The sequence below is a fragment of the Barbus barbus genome (assembly GCF_936440315.1).
Source record: "Barbus barbus genome assembly, chromosome: 47".
NCBI lineage: Eukaryota > Metazoa > Chordata > Actinopteri > Cypriniformes > Cyprinidae > Barbus > Barbus barbus.
Genome location: NC_136725.1, coordinates 6,044,719 through 6,067,334, shown reverse-complemented (window position 1 = coordinate 6,067,334; position 22,616 = coordinate 6,044,719). Strand labels below are relative to the sequence as shown.

Genomic DNA, 22,616 nt, shown 5'->3' with positions numbered 1-22,616 from the left:
GGAATGCATTCCCGACCTGTATGCACACTTCCTGAATCTGGGTCTGGAAGCGCACATGTACGCCTCCCAGTGGTTCCTCACGCTCTTCACAGCCAAATTCCCTCTTTACATGGTCTTTCACATCATAGACCTTCTGCTGTGCGAGGTAACATTTCATTCTTACCTGCTTTATTTCAAATATAGTTTTCTAATATTTTCTTTGCCTAGTTTACCTGTTAATTTATAGTTTAGGACTGTTACCTTGTGTAATATATAAAAAATTGTATATCTATAAACCATCTTTTGTCATTTTGAAATCATACTAATTTCTCATGGTCCAATGTAATTGATAGACCAACTGATATCACCAAAAAAAAAAAGAAATCACAGAATTAATCAAATCTAATGCAAATGCTCACTGATGTAACGGGATGTAAATATTGAAGACAAAGGAATAAACCTATAGATGATGGCAGCAGGTTGAAAAATTCAAGAAACACCTGCCATATTTAATACATTTGATAAATTGCCAGTTTGTCAAAGTAGAAATAAGTAAATATAGCAACATTCGGTCAAACAAAAAATAATTTACAATTCATTCCGAGTTAAAAATTCTGTCTTGGAAAATATTTTATCTAATATAATAAAACTTATGTGACATGGTCATGAAAATACACTTGATATTGATGTTTTTTTTTCCTCTCCTTTCAGGGCATCAGTGTCATTTTCAATGTGGCTCTTGCATTATTGAAGGTAAGGAAGTTCTCATTTGCATCATTTCATCTTTTTCTCAGAGGAAAAATAATAAATATGCAAGCTGGTGCTGTTTCCTGAAAATTAACCTGCAAATCACCCATGCCTCATCACCATGGTTACAGCTATTACAAGGATGTTAGACATAATTGGCACATCTAATAATCGGCAGCTACACTAGAGCGTAATCAGATGTTACCTGGTGAATCTCTGCTGTTCAACCCCGTAGGAAGAGAGACCGGTGTAGCACTATCACACCTCAACAGCAGAAATGAGCATCATTAACTGAAGATCACAACATGAGGGAGCAGTATTGTGTGCCTCTTGAAACTTTCTTAAAAGCTCTCTGTCTATCCACAGACATCTAAAGATGACCTGCTGCAGACGGACTTTGAGGGCGCGCTGAAGTTCTTTCGAGTGCCAGTGCCCAAACGCTATCGCTCTGAGGAGAACGCCAAGAAGCTCATGGAGCTAGCATGCAGCATGAAGGTAACCGCCTGTGTTCAGGCTGTTTATTTACTTCAAACTGAGATGTCTGTGGAGTATTTAATGTGATGATCAGGAAATTTCAAAACGGAGAAAGGAATAGTTCACTCAGAAATGAAAATTTTCTGAAAATTTACTCACTCTCTGGCCATCCAGGATGAAAATGAGTTTGTTTCTTCATCAGAACAGATTTGGAGAAATGTAGCTTTACATCACATGCTCACCACTGGATCCTCTGCAGTGAATGGGTGCCGTCGGAATGAGAGTCCAAACAGCTGATAAAAACATCAAAGAATGTCAAGAAACAAATCTGTCATTAAACTAGATTAACTTCAAATCAGTGCTTGTGGCTAAAATATGAATCGACGAAAATGTCATCTAGTCTGAATCAGGAGAGAAATATGTCAATTTCAAGCACTGTGTAAAAGTGAAAACAGTCCAGATATGTTCAAGACATTAACTGATGGACTGGAGTGGTGTAGATTATTGTGATGTTTGTATCAGCTGTTTGGATTCTCATTCTGACGGCACCCATTCACTGCAGAGCATCCATTGGTGAACAAGTGATGCAATGCTACATTTCTCCAAATCTATTCTGATGAAGACACAAACTCATCTACATCTTAGATGACCTGAGGGTGAATAGAATAGCTGAGTGGTGTGTTTGGACCTGTACCATCAATTGTGCTGGTGTGAGTGTGATTTTCGTTTAGACTGAAGGTTCTTCGTGTGACTAGACCATTTATCTGCGACTCGCTATTTTTCACGTTTAATGGGACATAAAGAGTCTTGATGTAATTATCTGGATGGTCCAGCAGAGGACACTGCAGGAGTAAGAAACACCCATGATACTAAAGAGTTCTTGGTTCCTGTTTTGATCATTTACAGCATATGTGACCCTGGAGCACAAAAGCAGTCTTAAGTCGCTGGGGTATATTTGTAGCAATAGCCAACAATACATTGTATGGGTCAACATTATTGATTTTTCTTTTATGCCAAAAATCATTAGGACATTAAGTAAAGATCATGTTCCATGAAGATATTTTTTTAATTTCCTACCGTAAGTATATCTAAACGTAATATTTGACTAGTAATATGCATTGCTTAAGACCTTAATTTGGACAACTTTAAATAGATTTTCTCAATATTTAGATTTTTTTGGCACCCTCAGATTCCAGATTTTCAAATAGTTGTATCTCGGCCAAATTTTGTCCTAACAAATCATACATCAATGGAAAGCTTATATAAGCTTATATCAGCTTTTAGGTTCTTTTACCTTTATGACTGGTTTTGTGGTCCAGGGTCACATATGTTCTCATGTGTTGCTCAGATCTACCGAATGTTATTTATACATCTCCATTTAATTGCTTTTTATTAAATATAGTTTTTTTTTTCATAACATTATATATGAGCATAACAAATCAGTGAAAAGTTGGATTAAAATAATTCAAATTAAGAATATTATTGTTTTATGAATGTTTAGAATTAACTTTTAGATTTATAGTTTGTTTTCATTAAATATTTTAAATTAAGTCATTTTATTATGTGTTTTTGTCATTTTTATTAGTTTTTTGTTTAAAATATTACTTTATACACTGAACAAAATTATAAACGCAACACTTTTGTTTTCGCCCCCATTTTTCATGATCTGAACTCAAAGATCCAAGACTTTATCTATGTACACAAAATACCTATTTCTCTCAAATATTGTTAGGTGAGGTGGAAGGATTATCTTGGCAAACGAGGAGTGCTCACTAACACAGATTTAGACAGATTTGTGAACAATATTGGAGAGAAATAGGCCTTTTGTGTACATAGAAAAAGTCTTGGATCTTTGAGTTCAGCTCATGAAAAATGGGGGCAAAAAAAGTGTTGCATTTATAATTTTGTTCAGTGTATGTTCAATCTATTTTTATTTCAGTTTTAGTTATTTATTTCCAATCAGTATTTTAATGCTTCAACTTATTTTATTTAGTTGCCAGGACAACATTTCAAATTTTCGTCTAATATTTATATTCAGTTTTATTTCTGCTTAATTTTTTTAATAAAGAACATTTTTAATAGTTTAATAGTCGTCTTTTACTCACCCTCGTGTTGTTCCAAACCCATACAAACTTAATTCATCTTTCAAACTCAAATAAAGATATCATTCATACATAATTTTTTTTTCAGCTATTGAAAGCCCACATAACCAAATCTTCACACATTTCAAAAAATATATAAAGACAACATAAAAATAAAAATCCTTATGAATCAAGCGGTTTAATTTAAGGAGAAACAGAACTATTATATGATTAACAAATTTACTCATCAAATGTAAACTCAAATGGAATGACAACCATTGATTTTTTTGGTGAACAGACTCTTAAAATTAAATATGGATGTCCATATTTTCAATGTGGACTGAGACTTTTGAACACCACTGTACCTGTCTGTCAGACTGTGCACTTGTTTGATTGATGTATCAGTTCCTCATCGCCGTCAAAACATGACAGATTGAGTTTCCTATGGCTCTCACTCGCTTTCCTCCAAATACAAACTAACCTTTATTTCTCTTCTCCTCATTCACAACACTGAAAGCTCACTCTCACCACTGAGTCTGGGTGTGTTTATGTGCTATTTCAATACGAGAGGCCCAGCATCTGAAAATCAGAAGCCCACCACGGCCCCTTCCTCAGTTTAACTGACACCACACACCAGTCAAGATCAAAAGAGCTTTTACACACTACGACACACACATACACACACTTCATTTCACTGCACCCAGGCCTAATTGTTCCCCGGGGTGTCGCTGAAAACACGCTGAATGATGAACTACTCTTGACATTGAGGGCTTTTATATGGATCTCATTTCATCTGTGGGAGCATTCCGGATTAAATATGGAACAGAGCCGGTTCTGTGTCCTAGAGCTAGTCAGATATGGCGCAGTGCTAAATAGAGCTCATTTACAAACACGCACGTACCTGCGGCTCTCACAGTGTTCTGGTGAGAAAGGACTGGTGCTGTACACACAAAACACACTCAGTCTCAGAAATTGGGTCATTCCATGAAAATGGGGTAGTATTGAGCTGCAGGTAGATAAATGTGGCACGGCTTGCGTGTTTGGGTCCAGAGTGCGGGAAGTGCATGAACAGAAATCCTTTTAAATGAATTAGCAGTTAGGCTTGTTATATTTGGGTAGGTGAAATTGTACACAGCAAATCTGAAACACAGCTTTATTGCTGTTGACATCGAGTCAGGTCCTTTCGCAGTTTTGAAGTCATAAAACTTTGAGTAACTCATGCTGGGTGAATAAGAGCACGATTCTTGAAATAACCAACACCTTCGTGTCAGCCAATAGGATTGGATCTTGCAATTTTGTTAAAGAGATAGTTCCCCAAAAAATGAAAATTACTCCATGATTTTCTTCTTTCAGACCAATACAATCAGAGTTATATTTAAAAACGTCCTGGCTCTTCCAAGCTTTATAATGGCTGTGGGTGGGTGTTATTTTTTAATAGTCTAGAAAAAGTCCAATAAAGTGCATCCATGCATAATAAAAAGTGACTCACAAAATAACACCCACCCATTATAAAGCTTGGAAGAGCCAGGACATTTTTAAATATAACTCAGATTGTATTCGTCTGAAAGAAGAAAGTCATATACACCAAAGATGGCTTGAGGGTGAGTAAATCATGGGGTCATTTTTTTTTTTTTTTTTTTTTTTTTTTTGGTGAACTATCCCTTTAAAATCTTGTTAAGGGTGGGTGATATACCTGGTAAATCATTATCATAAATCTGACAACCAGTAAAGATTTTGGATTATCATATCTATTGCAGTTAAAAAAAAAAAAAAACATTTAATTTGTATCTTTGTTTTATAGTAATTATTTGTCCTATTATTTTGTATTAATTTCTATTTTCTTATATAATTACTATTAATTGTCTTCAGTAAGATTTTTTTTTTTTCATATCAGTTGGACTAGTATTAGTTTTTGCCTTTGTATCAACATTGGTATTGAGAAATGTCAAATGTCAGTGTCATATAAAATGTCCATGCATCAAAAAACAAAACAAAAAAAACATTTCCAGCAAAAATAACTATATTATGATAAATAATCTTAAATAGTAATATTAGATTTTGGTTATATTGCCCACCTCTAGCTCTTGACTTTACTATATTTCACTGTATTTGATAAAATGCACCAGATGATCCATGTGTGTACCGTTTGAAGCTTAGGCTAGCTTAAGAGCGCTAATATTTTTAGCCTTAGCTTTGCTAAACATGGCTATACTCTTGCCAAACACTGTCCTTTGTCTCTGCAAACTCATCACCTTTCAACTACATTTGCTGTTACAGTTATATGAATGTGTATCTGAAGGGAACTGGCTATCTTCAGAAAAGTTTTGATGGCATTTTCTTTTAATTTTACTTCCGTATGATGCCTAATAAAGTAGTGTTTAAAAGCACTTTGTGTACAGGGATAACAGTGGTAACTGCTGTATTTCTGCTTTTCCGTGAGCGTCACCTACTGTTAGAGTGTGGAATTGCATTGTATATTTAGCTCACCAGTCATCTATCAACATATGTCGTTTACGTAAATCATTTATTCTGAAAGGAGATTTTCACTTTTTTGAGATGTACTTTGTCCACATCTGTGTCAATACCTTCTTCTGTATGTTTGTATGTCACAGATCAGTCAGAAGAAGCTGAAGAAGTATGAGAAGGAATACCACACCATTCGAGAGCAGCAGGAACAGCAGGAGGCGCCCATCGAGAGATATGAGGTAGATTTATCCTGCGTTGGTTTTGTGTGTGTGTGTGTGTGTGAGCGCATGATGCGTCTCTGCTGGGATTTACACATCTGCATTCATGACTATGTGCATATGAATATTTACATGATCCATTAGGGTGCGCGTACGTTTGTCCATGTGCGTTTAATCTTGGCTAAGATTTCGTTCTCCCTCACAATCAGAGCTAGTTTTCTCCTCTGCTCTGAGCTCAAACTCATTTTCCTCCGTGCCTATCCATCTCGTGCTATTAGCATATGTGCTTGGTGCTATAATGAGCAGTGATGTGAGACGAGGTCAACGCTGGGCTCAGAGATGATGAAAATCTGGCCAGATGGATTCCTGATAACAGCGGCCTGCCAGTCAACTGTTAGCCTGAGCCCAGCTCACGAGGAATTACCTTGATCATTTAGGAACTGTCAGTCAGGGTTCAACATCTACACACACACACACACACTTCAGACATCTATAGGGTTCTATAGTTGTTCTATAAATGCTGTTTAATATCTCTATAAGAAAACATTGGGTCCTTAGAAGTATTCCAGATCACAATTAGAGTGTCATAAATCAAAGTACATTAAAAATAGTTTGCTAGAGTTGCCCAGATCTTGCTAATATATTCCACAAACAATTTGTGGCAGGGGATTTTGATGAGAAAATGCACTGAAAATAAAATCACTAGACTTATTGCTTTTTTTTTTTTTTCTTATTTACTTTTTAAATACTTGTTCTCAAAAATATTTGGACCAAAATTAATGTATTTATGTAAGTTATGTACCAACTAACTAATAAACAAACAAAAACATTTAAAACACATTTGGTTTTTTACAGAAATCTATTTTTTTTTTTAGAAAATCTGAATTGTGATATATTAACACTGACCTGTGAGATATATACTCACAATTCTGAGAAGAAAAGTCAGAATTTTGAAATATAATATCAATTACAAAGTCAGAATTGTGAGATAAAATGTTTTTGTTTTTTTTATTCTGTGGTGGAAACAAAACACAAAATGGCAAGACTCAGTTCTGAGAGAAAGTTGCAATTACCATCTTTTACTTTTAATTGTTATTTATTTATATATATATATAATTTTTGTTTTATTCCATTGCATTAAAGGGCATCCATAGAAATTGTATCTGTTTCTTACCTGCTTCATTTATGCCTGTCAAATAGTATCACATTAAATACACAATAACCAGGTTTGTATATTTATCAATGAATCCAGTTTGTTTCAGTCTCATACATTTTAACTAAATGAATATTGCTTGTTCCACAACTAGCCATATTTTAACCATGTTCATACTTTTTTACTGAATACATGTAATGTTATTTTCATAATATTTTATTCAAATTCCTTAGAATCTGTTTATTTAGTAAAATATAAATAGATGCAAAAATGTAATATTAAACTATAAATACAGAAATTAATGAATAATCAAATGGATAGAAATTTGATCAATTCAAATGCATAAATCTTAAATTTAGAGTGAATGTTTTATATCCCACAGCTTTGGAAAATGGGCTGGTGCTGTTTAGCTCTGTAATGTTAATTATTAATAATACCATTACATTAACTAATTTACATTTGAATTTAGTCCTGCTCTGTAAATGTGCATTTGCTTTACTGACATGCAAACTTTATTACACATTTGATACATTACCTAAACTCAGTCATTTGTGTCACTTAAATACAGAAGGTCATAAACATTTATGTGTATGTATAGCATTAACACACACACGCACACATTACAAACACACACTCTCTCTTTAACAAGCTAAGTGTCTTTTAGTACAATAGCCGGAGGACTGAGAGTCCAGTCAGTGTGTTAATTGCTTTCTGACATATTTCCCTCTAACTGGTAAATTTTTAATCAGGTTTCTTCTCCAAGGTTCCTCATATTCCCAGCACAGTTAACCATTATAGTGACTGTCACGAGACAGAGACGGAGTCACACACTCACACACACTGTGTCTGCTCTGTAGAGAGAAAACCGGCGGCTACAGGAAGCTAACATGCGTCTGGAGCAAGAAAATGACGATTTGGCTCACGAGCTGGTCAGCAGTAAGATCGCCCTGAGGAAAGACCTGGACAACGTGAGTCTTTTAGGCAGTTTGACGCTATTTTAAACATTTGTCTTCATTGCATGTCTAGCTTTAGCGGTTCCTGACATTCACACATGCCTGTGGCTTTTGGTATGTGTAGTAAAACAAAGCGTGTCCTTTTTCCCTTAGGCTGAGGAGAAAGCTGACGCGCTCAACAAAGAGCTTCTCATCACTAAACAGAAACTGGTGGAATCTGAAGATGAGAAGAGACGACTGGAGGAAGAGTCTGCACAGGTCAGACACCTCTAACACAACCCAAAACTCACTAACGCTCAAAATAGTAAATAGTATTTCAGAAATAAAGCTATGACATAACACATTGGCTACTGAACAACAAATTGTCAACATTGGATTGGAGGCTTTTAAGAATGTCTGTTGAATTATTCTTGGTTTATTTTTCTTCTATCCTCTCTCATTTAAATGTTAAATGCATAAATAATAATAATAATCAGTATAATATATATAGTTAATAGTATAAAAATATAATTAAAAAGAAATTATATATTTTTCAACATAATCTGAAAGAAAAATATATGTAAAACATATATAGACACACACACACACACACACACATTGGTTTTTGTGGTTTATGGGGACTCTCCATAGGCGTAATGGTTTTTATACTGAACAAACTGTGTGTGCTATTGCCCTACACCAACCCTACACCTAAACTTAGCCCTCACAGGAGACTTTGTGCATTTTTAGATTTTCAAAAAAACACCATTTACTATGTTTTTTAAGCCTTTTGAATTACGGGGACATAGGTAGTGTCCTCATAAACCACCTTCATATTGTAATACCTCTGTCATACCCATGGCATTATACAAATTTGTGTCCTCATAAACCACATAAACATGCACACACACATATATTATGTGTGTGTGTGTATAAAAAATTAAACTATGCATGTGCATCAGAAGTAGCTACTAAATGCCAGTGATTTCAGCTTTGTTTAACAACAACAAAAAGTTTAATTTGCAAATTCCCAGTGAAGGACTACACTACCCATAATCCTCAAATAAGATCCACCAATCAGAGAAGTCACATTTACCATGAAAATTGTGGTTTGTGTGGTGCTTTCTGAATTGAAACTACTTTTAAACAAGGCATTATTAATTCAGTTTTATTGAATTTTTATTTTTTTAAATGCCTATGCAGAAAACAAATAGTAAAAAAATAAAAAACATTAGCACGGGAAACAAATTAATTATGTTTTATGATTGGAAGTGTATTTCCCAGTAACCCTGTAATGAGTTCAAGTTCATGTGCTGTATTTGTGTCTGTATTCTGGATGGAGTGGTATCAGGGAATGATCCCTGAGGAGGCAGAGCCACGGTACTCTGGATGTGTGTTTGAATTGATTGCAGTGGTTCCTCCGAGACAGCTCTTACATTACTGCAACAGTACAGCCTGTGGACACAGTTGTCCTCAGACAGACAGGAGAGATGTCTCCCGGAGGGGACACTTGGGTTAAATATAGGATCGTTGTGATATGAATGATTTCTTTTTAGGAGAAAAAAGTGGCAGAGTTTTTAACTTGGGCTCTGCATTTGTGTTTTCAGCTGAAGGAGATGTGTCGGAGAGAACTGGATAAATCTGAGTCTGAGATCAAGAAAAACGGCTCCATCATTGGAGAATACAAACAGGTGAACACACACACACACGCTGACTCATTTGCCTTGAGTCTTCAGTGAAGCATGGTCTGCTGTCTCTGTTTGAGATCTTTCTGATTCTAATGGCCTTCTATCACTATAATGAAGTCCAATATCCATCCATTAGGTCACTATGGCTGCATCAAACCCTAAATCAGTTTAAATGGCCCAGTCTCTGTTCATATCTCATCTTAAAACACCCCATTGTCCAATTAAATTACCTTCATAAAACTCTTAACTGAGACACTCGATGAATGTGCATCAGTTTTACTGTACAGTTTTCTCCTGCTCTGCCAAATATTTGCTTAATTTACTTTTTACTTACTTTACTTTTATGCATTTGGTAGCTTTTGTATCCAAAGACATTTGATCAGTTCATGCATTCCCTGGGACTCGAACACCAAATAATCCTTTCCATATTTTTTTTATTTTTTCTTTATACTCTTTTCTTCACAAGGTTTTTTTCATTCCTCTACCATTATTTTTGTTCCTCTGTTTTCCTTTTCCTTTTGTTTGGTACAGTGTAACTTTAGTTCATCTTAAGGGAAAGGAGCCCATTAGCCCGTAAACAGACTCGCTACAATACATCTTTAGTTAATTTTGTCACATAGTCGTTTGAAGCACATAGTTAAAAGTTTCCCACACTGATTATGGTGGGTTTCAGTGTCCCAGCTGGCAATTATGGTATCTCTGTCTCAAACAGCCTTGCATTACCATACCAACATTTTAGAATGGCATGAAATGGAAATTCACCCTATCCATTTTTTAAATGCATCTCAATGGTCTTATTGCATGCATATGTTTTTCATAAGCTGCCTTTTTTAACCTTAACCTTGATTGTTAATCAAAGTATCATAACTGAGCCTCTGGTTGAAAAGGCAATCTTCTCTCTGGTGATGTATGCCAGATTTCTCAAGTCATGTAGTCTACTTAAACTCCATTTTTCTTGGTTTTGAATAAAAGCTTGCCTTGAGATTCTGCCTTCATCTAATCAACCAGAACCCATCCTACATTTTTTTTATTTTTCAGTAATTTGTTTCACTCAGATGTATTTGGTAGTATGCTAGAAAATGTCAGTAATCTCATTAAACTGTGAAGCGATCATCTCTTCCTCTTTACTAGTTATAGCGTGTAATGAAGGAACTTCAGAGGGTATGTTGTTTCAACTGCGGAAAGATGTCAGTACACACTTTTTCAAGTTCAAGTCCACCGATGTTAGTCTACTCTCCAGTCTGGTTTGTTTGTCAGACAAATGGCAGATTCACCATTATGATTGGTCAGATCGCCTGTCAATCAAGCTAACCACTAAGCCATGGGTCCAACTGTTTTGACTTTTTTTTTGTCTTACATGGGATTTTTTTCAGAAATAACCCCAAATAACTGTTAGTAGAATACAGCAAGTAGACCAAAAGGCTCAATATGCTCCTGTAAACATGCATGTCCAGACTGGAGCAGTTTAACATGCTCATGTATGGATAAGGGCTGATCTGAGTGTAGAGGAGAGGCTGGCCTGAAAGTGGCACTTTCAGTGCAGTATGAGAGCTTCTCTGTAAAAATAGTTGAGCTGCTGTCCCTGCAGAGCTCATTTTAATGGGGCCACTGGCAGCATGATTCATGGAGGAGCATGATAATGGTGTCCTCTGAGCTGAACCAGCTCGCTCTTGCACACACTCACGCTCCTATTGCTTGTATTAGCCAGACGACACAATGAACGTCAAAGTCCTGCAGGTATCATGCTTGACGGCTTCCCGGTATGAAAATGAACACACATTCACTCATTAGTGTGAGGAGGAAAGGTTTAACACATATGCCGTCTGAAGGCTATGCTGAGAAAACACAAAGCTGGAACTTAAAAAGGGAGAAAAAGAGTAGAGTTTTATTGTCTTAATTAAAATGTCTTTAATTAAAAGTCTGTTTAGTAGAGGTCATGAAACGCCCTCTTAGCTTTATTAAAGGAATGCAAACTTTAAATCTGCAAACTTTAAATAGTTTTTGCGCCTCAGAGTGTTACGTAATATTATGGGCCAGATTTACTAAACGGGGCAAATTAGCATTAGAGCACAATTCCATAAAAGTGCAGATGGGAGGAAATTCTGCGGGTGATTTACTGACAAGGTGCACATTAAAGAACACAGACATCTCATTTCCATAATGACCAGCGCAATCTACCAAGAGCAGTGCAAATTACACCTGCTTTTTTGGGCATTAAATAATGGTGCAAATACCAGTAAATTGACCAGTGCAAATCATAGTAAATTGCGTTGTGCGATTCATTTAAATACTCTCATAAATTTACCGATCGAAAGGGAAACTCCTACAAATACATATTCAATAAGGTGAGTCGCAAAAATAACTGTGTCCATGCCTTTTCAACACTAATTTCTCACTGTCTTTAGTACATCCTGACAGTAGTTTTTTTTTAAATGAGGGTTTGCGCAAGCTGATAGTAAATCTGGCCCTACGATCGTTGCGGTGTCTGTAAAAATTACTTAAAGGGGTCATCGGATGCAAAATTCACTTTACAAGTTGTTTAAACATAAATGTGTGTTGGAAGTGTGTGTACACATCCATCGTATAATGATAAAAATCCAGCCAGTGTTTTTTTTTTAAATCCCTATTTTAAAATCCCCTTTCTTAAGTCGGGCTGTTCTGAGATTCCTGTCAGAATGACGTAGTTCTGTACAGGCCCCTCCCACGATAGTTGATTGACAAGACCGTTTTACCTTAGACCCGCCCTGAGTGAGCTGAGAGCTGTCCGCCTCCAGTACAGGGGAAGACAAGATGTCTCCAATTAAGTGACTGAGGTGTTTTATTGTTGGATGTAATAATAAACATAGCAGTCGTCATTTACTCCCGACATCTGAGCCGCTGAAGAGGCAGAGGATTAACGTTACTTTCGCTTTGAAGTGAATGTGCCGATCCTGATCTGCCTAAATGCGTTTATATTTGCGCGAATCGTTCGTGATCCAGCTTCATCTACAGAAGAAGTGAGTATAAGGGTTTTTATGAATATTTGCAAATCACCTTTCCTAATAATGCACTAGTTAGCCAGTTTTGCGGCTGAAGTTTAGTATGCTCCATAGATATATATACCTAGATGCCTCATTATCGACTGTTTCTATAGGCCGCCATAAATAAGCCATCCGCCATTTTTGGAACGGTCTGCAAATCTTTGAGCGCATTGACTGTGTGCGTCTACAACAGCAAGTTATACGCTTGTATATCTTTGCATATTCATTGATTATTATGGTGAATGCAAGATGGCTGACGCGTCAACGTACTGTATCTGGAGCGGTCGAATAGGGGATCTACACATATCTATGGTCTGCTCGTCACTCCACAGAAGAGAGGGGCGGAGTCAGCAGAGCTCAATGTGGATTGCCATCTTGTGGACAAACGAATTAGTGCAAAAATGTCAAAGCATGTACTGATGAAATTTGTGTCACGCACTATTCACCTACGAAAAAACGTAAAACGAAAAATTATTTTGGCTTAACTCTACATTATGCTTAGCGCTTAAAGGAATAGTTCACCCAAAAATGAAAATTACCTCATGATTTACTCACCATCAAGCCAACGTGTATATGACTTTCTTCTTTCATATGAATACAGTCGGAGTTATATAAAAAATGTCCTGGCTCTTCCAAGCTTTATAATGGAAATGAATGGAGGTCGAGATTTTGAAGCAAAATAATGTGTCCATCCATTATAAAAAGTGCTCCACATGGCTCCGGGGTGAATAAAGGCCTTCTAAAGTGAATTGATCTGTTTGTAAGTAAAATATCCATATTTAAAACTTTATAAACCATAATCTCTAGCTACCGCTAACTGTCGTACACGCATTGATGACAGAGTGACGTAGGCGTAGTGTAAGCTCCAGTGAGAAGCAACGAATGCAGAGGTGCAGAGGAGAGAGCAAAACAAAACATCGGTCACAAATTAGAAGTACAAAACGAGGATTTGTAAAGGAAAATGTCAGAGAATTTTGATATAAGCCAAGAGGAGATGTTTTTATTGATCATAACTTCTGGAGAAAACACTGGAAAAGAGTGAAACTTTCTGTGTCAAGTGCCTAAGGCTATGTATGCGTGTCAAAACTGAATTATATATTTTTTTGTTTTTCAGAAAAAAAAAAAATATATATCTTTTAAAACTGAATTATACTTTGGGCTTTAACTAGTGTGCCATGGCTTAGAACTGAATATTCTGGGGCTGCGTCATTCCTTCCAGTTCATTCATTAGGTCATTTGAGGCTACATCCTCCCTGCTGAACAATGCATGTTTAATGAGGGTGTTTCGACAAATTAAGATATGCAGGCCACATTGATCTAACAACGACCTCCAAAGGATTGATGTCAGGTTGGGAAAGAACGCATGAACCTCATCGATCAAGGGTGAAAAGTCAGCACTATGTCAGAAATCTCCTACTGACCTGAGCTCTGCGGTGCTGTTAGTGCACTTACTGTAAGAGGATGCTGGGATTACATAGAGACCGGGGGAATGTGATATCCTGTAACAGGAGAGATTGATTGAAAGATTGTATGTTCTGCTCATGATGATTGACCTTTTACCTTAAGCCTTGTTCTCCCTCCTCCTCTGGAACAGTATTTTATTGGTGTTAGCCAGAGCACTACTGACCCTTGACCTCTGTGTGTGTGTGTGTGTGTGTGTGTGTGTGTGTGTGTGTCTCAGATCTGCTCTCAGCTCAGCGAGCGGCTGGAGAAACAGCAGACGGCCAACAGAGGAGAGCTGGAGAAGATCCGGGTGGGTGATGACTCAAACACACACAGCAGATATTGGCTTGATATAGAAATGTGTTCTTTTAAAAAATATCTATATATATGGTAACACTTTAGATTAGGGAACATATATTTACTCAATACTAAGAGTTTTCCCTCAATAAACTCCTAATTTGCTGCTTAATAATAACTAGTAAGGTGGTTGTTAGGTTTAGGTATGGGGTGGATTAAGGTATGTAAAATATGGTCATGCTGAATAAGACATTAATATGTGCTTTATAAGTAGCCAATATGCTAGTAATATGCATGCAAATAAGTTAATAGTGAGAACTGGTCCTTACAATAAATTGTTAGCATATGTTTATATGGTAACATTGTGTATGTGTTTGTGTTTATATAAAGCATTCACAGACAGATTTAAATCTTCAGTTTTATTAAAGTCGAGCATTAAAACATTAATATAGTTTTAAAAAATAGAAAAAATTAATAAAACTGAAATAGCATTTAACATAACCTTACATTTTAGGCATGACACAAGCAAAAACAATGCTTTTTTTATGCACTGGTCAATTTTGGGCGATTTGGTTTTTCATAACAATATTATAGACTTCTGGAAAAAACGCAAGAGACACTTTTAAGTGTTTATTTTACCTTAGTCTCCACCTCAGAAATCTTTACTTCAGTAGCACTTACATGCACCACACTTCACATTTTTATCTGTCTTCTGAAGGTTTTATCCATTATTCAGATTTATGATCTTGAAATGTATGCAAATTAGTGCATATTTAAGTAGATGCAGTTGTTGAATGTAATTATTTAATCAACTGAGGAAGTATGGTGATGTCAGTTAATTTTTACACTGTTCTCCTGGATTATCTTGCCTTAAAAATTACAATGTTCCACAGCTATAAATTAATGATTATATAACTGTTTCTTTATGTGAGAAAGATCTCATAGAAACTTGCACAGTTGTTGTAAATCAATTGTTTTAGTGCCATTCTGCACTAAACTGTATTGAAATTCTTACACAGATGTTTTAGTATCATGTCTTTCATTTCGAGATTTATTTATTTGGTAGATAGCTGATATACAAAAAAGCTGCTCGTTATCACTTTATCACTAGCGCTTTGCTGATGGTCCTGATCAGCCTGCTGGGCTTTATTTAGTGTTCATAAGCTGCTGATATTGAGAGCGGAGTTACGCCTGTAATCAGACAAAGCAGCTTAACGTGGTGATCTCCAGGCTTGTGGTGAAGGGTTACGAGGTGAACGTGTGCATCTGTACAGATGAAGGTGGAGGGCTGTGAGAAGTGCAGCATTCTCTTCAGTAAGGAGGGCCGTCTGAAGGTGCTCAGTGCTCCTAAGGAGGGCAGTGAGGAGGACACAGACGAGGAGAAGGAGGCGCTGAAGAACCAGCTGAGAGAGATGGAGCTGGAGCTGGCGCAGACCAAACTACAGCTGGTGGAGGCCGAGTGCAAGATCCAGGTACAAAAACAACTCAACCTGATCCCAGACATCACCACACATTACATGAAAATGTACACTAGTCAACGTTTGAAGTGGATCAAAACCTTTCTTCAAAGTTGTGTAAAAGATAGAGACATTTGAACTGATAAAACATGAAGAAAAACGCTCAGCTGCAACAATATGTGGTTTATCTGTGTTCCTCAAGCCATCTCGGGTGTTTTCATAATTAAGTATTTCTATAATCCATTGCTAACCGACATTTATTACAGTATAGAATATATTTTCTGCCTCATTCTGTGATAAGAAGCCTCATCAGCTCACAAAAGGAAGTTATTTCAAACATTTGACTGTTTTTATGGAGTGTAATTAAATGTTCTTTTTTATTATAGACAACAGGTTTAGAATCGCTTTTCATTGCAAGTCATTAGAGATGTTTGCTGTGTGTTGCACGTTATAAGCGGGGAGGCGCTGCCTCATCTCAGAGCGTAGACTCGTGGACACAAACAGAACCAATTTGGAGAGAAATAAAGCTCACAGAAATTATTTAAACATTTGCATGATTTTTTTTGGGGGGGCCTTAAAATGCAAACTTTTGAAAATGTTTCAAAGTGCACGTTTTTTAAAACGATACTGTTGTCTCTGTAAACTACAAAAAATGTGAATTTGTGAAAACAGTGAAGTCATACGCATGTGTATTATGTTTATTCTATAGGTATGTGTGCAGACGTGTAGTGTTTCTTTACAAGTGATATCGCCATCTACTGGCCTGGCATGAATAATACAGCGTATTTGTCATTTTCACAGATCTATGTGAACAGGGAAACCTAAAATGCATAGCAAAAACATTTCTATTCTCAGTACGCAAAAACAAAATATTATATAAAAAAAAAATATATAAGCGGTGTTAACTTTTTAATTTAGTGCTTTAAAGAGCAGTTTTAGATTGTAATGTTTTAATGTTCTAATAACCATAAAAGGTACAGCTGTCATAAAACCTGAGAGAAAGGCTGCATGGCTAGAAACTGCTGATCAACTGAACGCACAAGTACCAACTATGTTAAAATGTTTTCATCTTTCATATATATATAAAAAAAAGTAATTCAATTTTGGGCACGATACATTAAATATAGTTGGTTGTAGCGTATATATTTGATTTATTTAAGTTGCATTTTCTGTATACTTTTATTTTTCTAGACTGATAATAAAGTCAAATAATTGTATGTTGAGAGAGTCAGTGGTAATATCATTGCGCACCTATTGGTCAGTGTTAGAGGAACTCCGGACCAGGGTAGTTTCCCAGCATGTTTCCACAGTGACTGAGCTTGAGCTGTGGTAAAATTTGCTTTCGGAAGCCAAATCAAGTGACAATAAGTCAGACTAACTGATATAAGCCTGGCTTATCTGGTAAACTTGTTTTATGAAACCGCCCCCAGTGAGTAAACATCTTCCTGTCTTTAGGACCTGGAGCATCATCTGGGTCTGGCTTTGAACGAAGTCCAAGCCGCCAAAAAGACGTGGTTCAACAGGACATTAACCTCCATCAAGACTGTGACAGGAGCTCAAGGCAAAGAGAGCGTCTAACAAGACACTCCTCCAGAGACGAAACACTCCAGCCCCATTAACTCCCCCCGTCCGGCTCGCCCCCCACAGCTGGAACAGTGCGAACAACCCTCCTTTTGTAGAAACAAAAACCTTCCTTCTAGGGTACCAGCTACCCCATTTGAAACACAAGTGCTTACTGAAAGAAAGAGACTTTAACGCTAGTCTATGTACTACTGATGATGTTAAACAAACGACTGGCGCGTGTAGCTGACCAAAAACGCTCCTCTGGGGGATATTAGCATTTCTGTCTGCTGTGCTACTCAAGACTACTTGCACAAAGTCAGCAGACGGTACAAGTGCTGCCGGAAAACTAGCTTACGTTCTAGCGTGACTTTCGTTATTGTAATAAGAGGGCAAATGTGTTGATTGTGTGCATGTGTACGACTGAGGTCTGCTTTTATTGTACAGTATGTGTGTGTGTGTGTGTGTGTGTGTGTGTGTGAGAGAGTGAGAATGTGTTGGCCAATGTTGTCGTTCTCAGAGGAAAACTAAAAACAGGAAGTAGGTAGCACACTGTACATAGACTGTACAGTGAACTTTTAATTAGATTCCTCCTCAATCCACTAGCTGGCGCCCTTCTGATATTAACAAAAGTGAATGGTATATGGTGGGATACAGGCATTATGTAAATGCGAAGATCTGTGAAGTCTGCTTGTACATGCGAAAGGTTTAACAGTAGCTGTTTATCATGACTAACAGGAAGCACTTACGCGGTGAGCACACGCTTTGATCGGCAAGCACATCTGGAGGTAAAGAAACCTGCGGTAGTCACTGTGTAACAGACTCTCTGTGGGGAAGGTGTTTGCACCTTAAAGACATATTTATATTAATATCAGGCTTGCTAGAGTTATTGTCGTTGTTAAAGAAGACAAATGAGGCCGTTCTAAAAGGCACTGGGTTGTAAATAACACGTTTTTTTTTTGGGGATTCATTTTATATTTCAACTTTGGTAACTGTACTAATGTTGCCTAATTGTACTGTGCTACAGATTATTACTCATGTTTTGCTTTTGTCTGAATTTCAAACTGCTGACTGATCATTACATGCCAAATGTACCTTTTACCCAGCATTACATGCGTGTGGACCTGGTAATAGTGTAGGATGCATTGTGTAAACCTCCATGAATTTCAGTATAAACCTATGAACACGTCTCCTCTGGTCTGGTGTCTGTTCTTTAGGTTTTCTTTTTCACAAGATCATTTTCAAATAAGAGTCATCGAGGATTTACATTTTGGCATTGCTAACTGTTTCCTGGACTGATTTATGATTTCACAACATTGTGCTTATGGCGCTTTTGCAAAACATCAACATTAAAAAGTCAGTTTATGTCAAGACTTCAGCGACTTTTCACAAAAGATTGTCACAAAATTTATTTTAACATAGCATCTCTGGTCATCACAATTAAACAACTGTCATCAGATATTTACAGTGGTCTGATCACCTTAATTAGAAACTACTGTAGCATGCATTAATATTCACGTGCTGTGTAATCAGCGCTAACTCAAACATGCTACTTGCTAATTCGAGTACTCACATTTTTATTACAGTTATCAGGGAAGAATTGGTTCTTATATCTCTGAAAAGCACTGCAGACTAGGCTATTTTTTTCCCAAATTTACTGTGTAGTTGTATATGAATATAAAGCCATCATGACCACGAGGCACATTTAAAAGGTAAATTAATGAAATTACTTTCATATTAAACATTGCAACATGAGTACAGTGACGACAAAATATACAATTTAAATTAAGAATTAAGGTAAGACTTTACAGCAATGTTCCGTTTATTTACATTATTAAAATGAACAAAACATACTTTAAAGCATTCAATAATCATAATGTGCCATAGCAACATCATAAATGTATTTCATTAAATAGAAAGTTGAATGAATATTTAATTAAACAATGCAATTAAAAATGAACTGATCATGTTGTATAGGTGTCTTTTGTGTGCATGTATGTGTATGCTTGAATTTTTTTTTAAAGACTTAAGATTTTGTATGGATATATATCTACAGTAGACCTATAAACCTATTTTCACCCTCAACGTCTGTGTAAAAGTGTGTGTGTGTGTGTGTGTGTAGGCAGCCCATTTTACTGAAATCTTACTTTCGTTCCCTTTCTCTTCACGTCTCTCCGTTTCCTTTCTTTGCTTGTCCTCCTGCCATACTCTCTGCAATGCAATTTTTTTTTTAAAGACTTTGTACAGATAAATATCTAGGCCTATAAACCCATTTTCACCCTCAATTTCTGTCTGAAAGTGTGTATGCAGCCCATTTTAGCTGAAAACTGTGGCCCATTTGACCTTAACCAGCCATTTCTACCTAAAATGACTTTTCACAAAAACAGTAAATAATTATTTCCACCGATTATTTGGTTTGTGTGGATGTATTCATATGTTCATAACATGCATAAAAAAATCATACATTTTTCCATGGTGAATAAGCGGAAGGTCATTTTAAAGTTCAATGCGAAAGCAACTAGGGGTGAAATGCAACAATTGCACACAAATGTCGGAGCTATTAGACAATGCTCCGTCAATGAAATCTCAAATTTCCTTAATATGTTTACCAGCTTTGATAAACTAACCACTGATTTGACAAGCAGTTACAGTGAAATGGTTGCCCTACATCATGTCTTGTAATATCATTAAGTCTGTTTATAATAACTTTTTAAATAGCACGTGGTGCTGTAAAATTATCACCCTGGGATGATGTGCTAAGCAGGTTTGGGAATCCTGTTACTGGGAGTTACCTGGCATCAGTACAAACCTAAACGTCATCACTGATGAAACCAAACTCCACAGCTCACTTGTCACTCGTTGGTGAATGCGTTAGGAGAGGGAATGGGGGGAACGTTGATAGCACTCATTTACCCTGAGCCTGAGCCTGACTGATTTGTGCTTAAGTACCTCAACCCTAGTGTGCCTCCAACTCTGCCCAGGTTTCGCTGACACAGGCCTGGTATTATGCTTGCTCAGTCATCGAAAATAACTTCCAATGGAGGCGAGGAACAGCTGCAGAAAAAAACCTGCAATGGTTTTCCCAGATGAGAGGTGTCCAATAAACAGCTGGGATCTTTTACATTCTGGCAACATGTATTATGTCCACTGTCATACTCAAATACTTGGTCTTACCTCACCATGGCTCATGAGGCCAGTCATATGGGTCTGCTCCTGGTCCATTTTCCACCTCGGACTGACTTCAAGTGTGGAAGGATCACAGTGTAAAGTAAGAACTTGGCTGTAGGCCACAGAAGAGCCTGATTAATCAGTGAAAGCATTGTGAGATGTGGAGCAAGAGACGTTTTATCCTGCCAGTGATGCTGAGAGTAACCAGACCCCTATCATAGCATCAGTGCCTATCATGGAACACCAACATGCCCCGGAAAGTTCTTTCCACACTTATCCCACCCAAGTGTAGATTACCAGAGACTGACCAGACTAAACCTTTCAAATCACATCACACAGACATCCCAAACTCCTTTATTTGATCCTTTTGAGTTGAAAGCACTTAGTCACTCTTGCAATTCCAAACCAATCAAAAGACTGGGCGACAAGTTTGCAGTCATTAAATTCCTAAAACATCACTGATGTCATCTCATCTCATGGCATTTCATACTCTCCAGTCAGTGTTTGATTTACAGGACTGTTTGCTCCTTGCCGGAGATGATTTGTATGGATTTGCATTCTTCAGATCGCTTATAATTTCACCCCTTGCTGCAAGACAGAATCTGGTCTCCCTACTCATATTTAAAGACATCAATGTTATGGTGAGCACTTTACGCTACTAATCACAGACTAAGGCCCCGTCCACACGAAGACGGGTTTCTCTGTATACGCATAAAGTTTTTACTTTTTTGATCATTTTTGAAACCGGGTCCCAGGGTGGATAAATTTGAAAACGCCGGTTTCATGTTTTCGTGTGGACGGCGAATCCGTATATTTTATGAAACGATGACGTCATCAGCCCACGTCTCGCCCCTAATCAGACACCGCTACGTCACATAACAGCGACAACAACACGAACGTCTTCGTGTGGACGTAGCCTAAGTGAGTTAATTATAATATAATTTTCTTCCTTTTCTATTATCCCAGAATTTCATTCTTACACAAACTCATGCAAAAACATGGAGGAATTGTGGACATTTGTTGGCACCGATTTGCACAGAAGAATGGCAATGCTCCAAATGGCATGGCACCCAACTCTCAAAGCCTTTCTTCCAAGTGCACAATTTCATGCAGGGGTTTCTTGGTGGTGGGTTGTCCCCCTCATTAAAATTTGTTTTATGGCAGTGGTTTTCAAACCTGTCCTGCACATTTTGCATGTCTCCCTAATCAGACACACCCAATTTAGTTCTTGTAGTCTCTACTAATGAGCTGATGAGTGGAATCAGGTGTGTTAGATGAGGGAGACATACAAAATGTGCAGGACAGGGGGCCTCCAGGACAGGTTTGAAAACCCCTGTTTTATGGGGTTCAGCCCCCTCTCTGATTAGGGTCCTTGGAATTGTCCTAACCTTTCCCTCATTGTGGTGCCCCAGCTTTTGTGACATAATACCGTTTTGACTCTAATGCAGAGTTCACACTGCACGATTTTAACCCCGATTTTCACTCACCAACAGGTTTTGCGAAATCGCAGACAAATGCCCGAAATCAGAGGTCTGATCTCACATTTGATCTCGTGTTATTGGTTGGGAAACGTAGTTTTAGACAGTTGACGACAATTCTTTCTATTTGAAAGTCATGCAGTGTGTAACCTCTTGTCACCGATCCATCTTGCAAAGTGAACACAGCAGCAACTGAATGAAATCGAGGCTGTGAGGGATAGAAGTACAGTACATTCAGTGGATACTGATGTTTAACAGCATACTGATTAAATGTCTTTCTGAAAACACTTTCAGGAGACAAAGACTCCATAAAACAGCTTTGAAAGTTGCGAAAATGATGTGAACTAGGACCTTTATACGGTGAGTGCCATTGTAAAGACTCGAAGCCTATCCCTCGCAGCCTCATTTTCATCCACTTTAAATTGAATATGTTGTCTAACCTGAATAAGGTCTAT

At 37.2% G+C, this 22,616-nt stretch overlaps 1 protein-coding gene across 2 annotated transcripts in view; it reads left to right on the top strand.

The window, feature by feature from the left end:
* Positions 1 to 19,598, top strand: part of rabgap1 (RAB GTPase activating protein 1) — a 92,093-nt gene extending 72,495 nt beyond the window's left edge. For both annotated transcript variants that reach the window (XM_079410944.1, XM_079410945.1), the window contains 10 exons: positions 2 to 145; positions 691 to 732; positions 1,093 to 1,221; positions 5,894 to 5,986; positions 7,976 to 8,086; positions 8,225 to 8,329; positions 9,658 to 9,741; positions 14,440 to 14,511; positions 15,773 to 15,970; positions 17,411 to 19,598. In XM_079410944.1, the coding sequence (XP_079267070.1) occupies positions 2 to 145; positions 691 to 732; positions 1,093 to 1,221; positions 5,894 to 5,986; positions 7,976 to 8,086; positions 8,225 to 8,329; positions 9,658 to 9,741; positions 14,440 to 14,511; positions 15,773 to 15,970; positions 17,411 to 17,533 (1,101 nt within the window). In that variant the 3' untranslated portion in view covers positions 17,534 to 19,598. The remainder of the gene's footprint in view (position 1; positions 146 to 690; positions 733 to 1,092; positions 1,222 to 5,893; positions 5,987 to 7,975; positions 8,087 to 8,224; positions 8,330 to 9,657; positions 9,742 to 14,439; positions 14,512 to 15,772; positions 15,971 to 17,410) is intronic.
* The last annotated feature ends 3,018 nt before the right edge of the window (positions 19,599 to 22,616 follow it).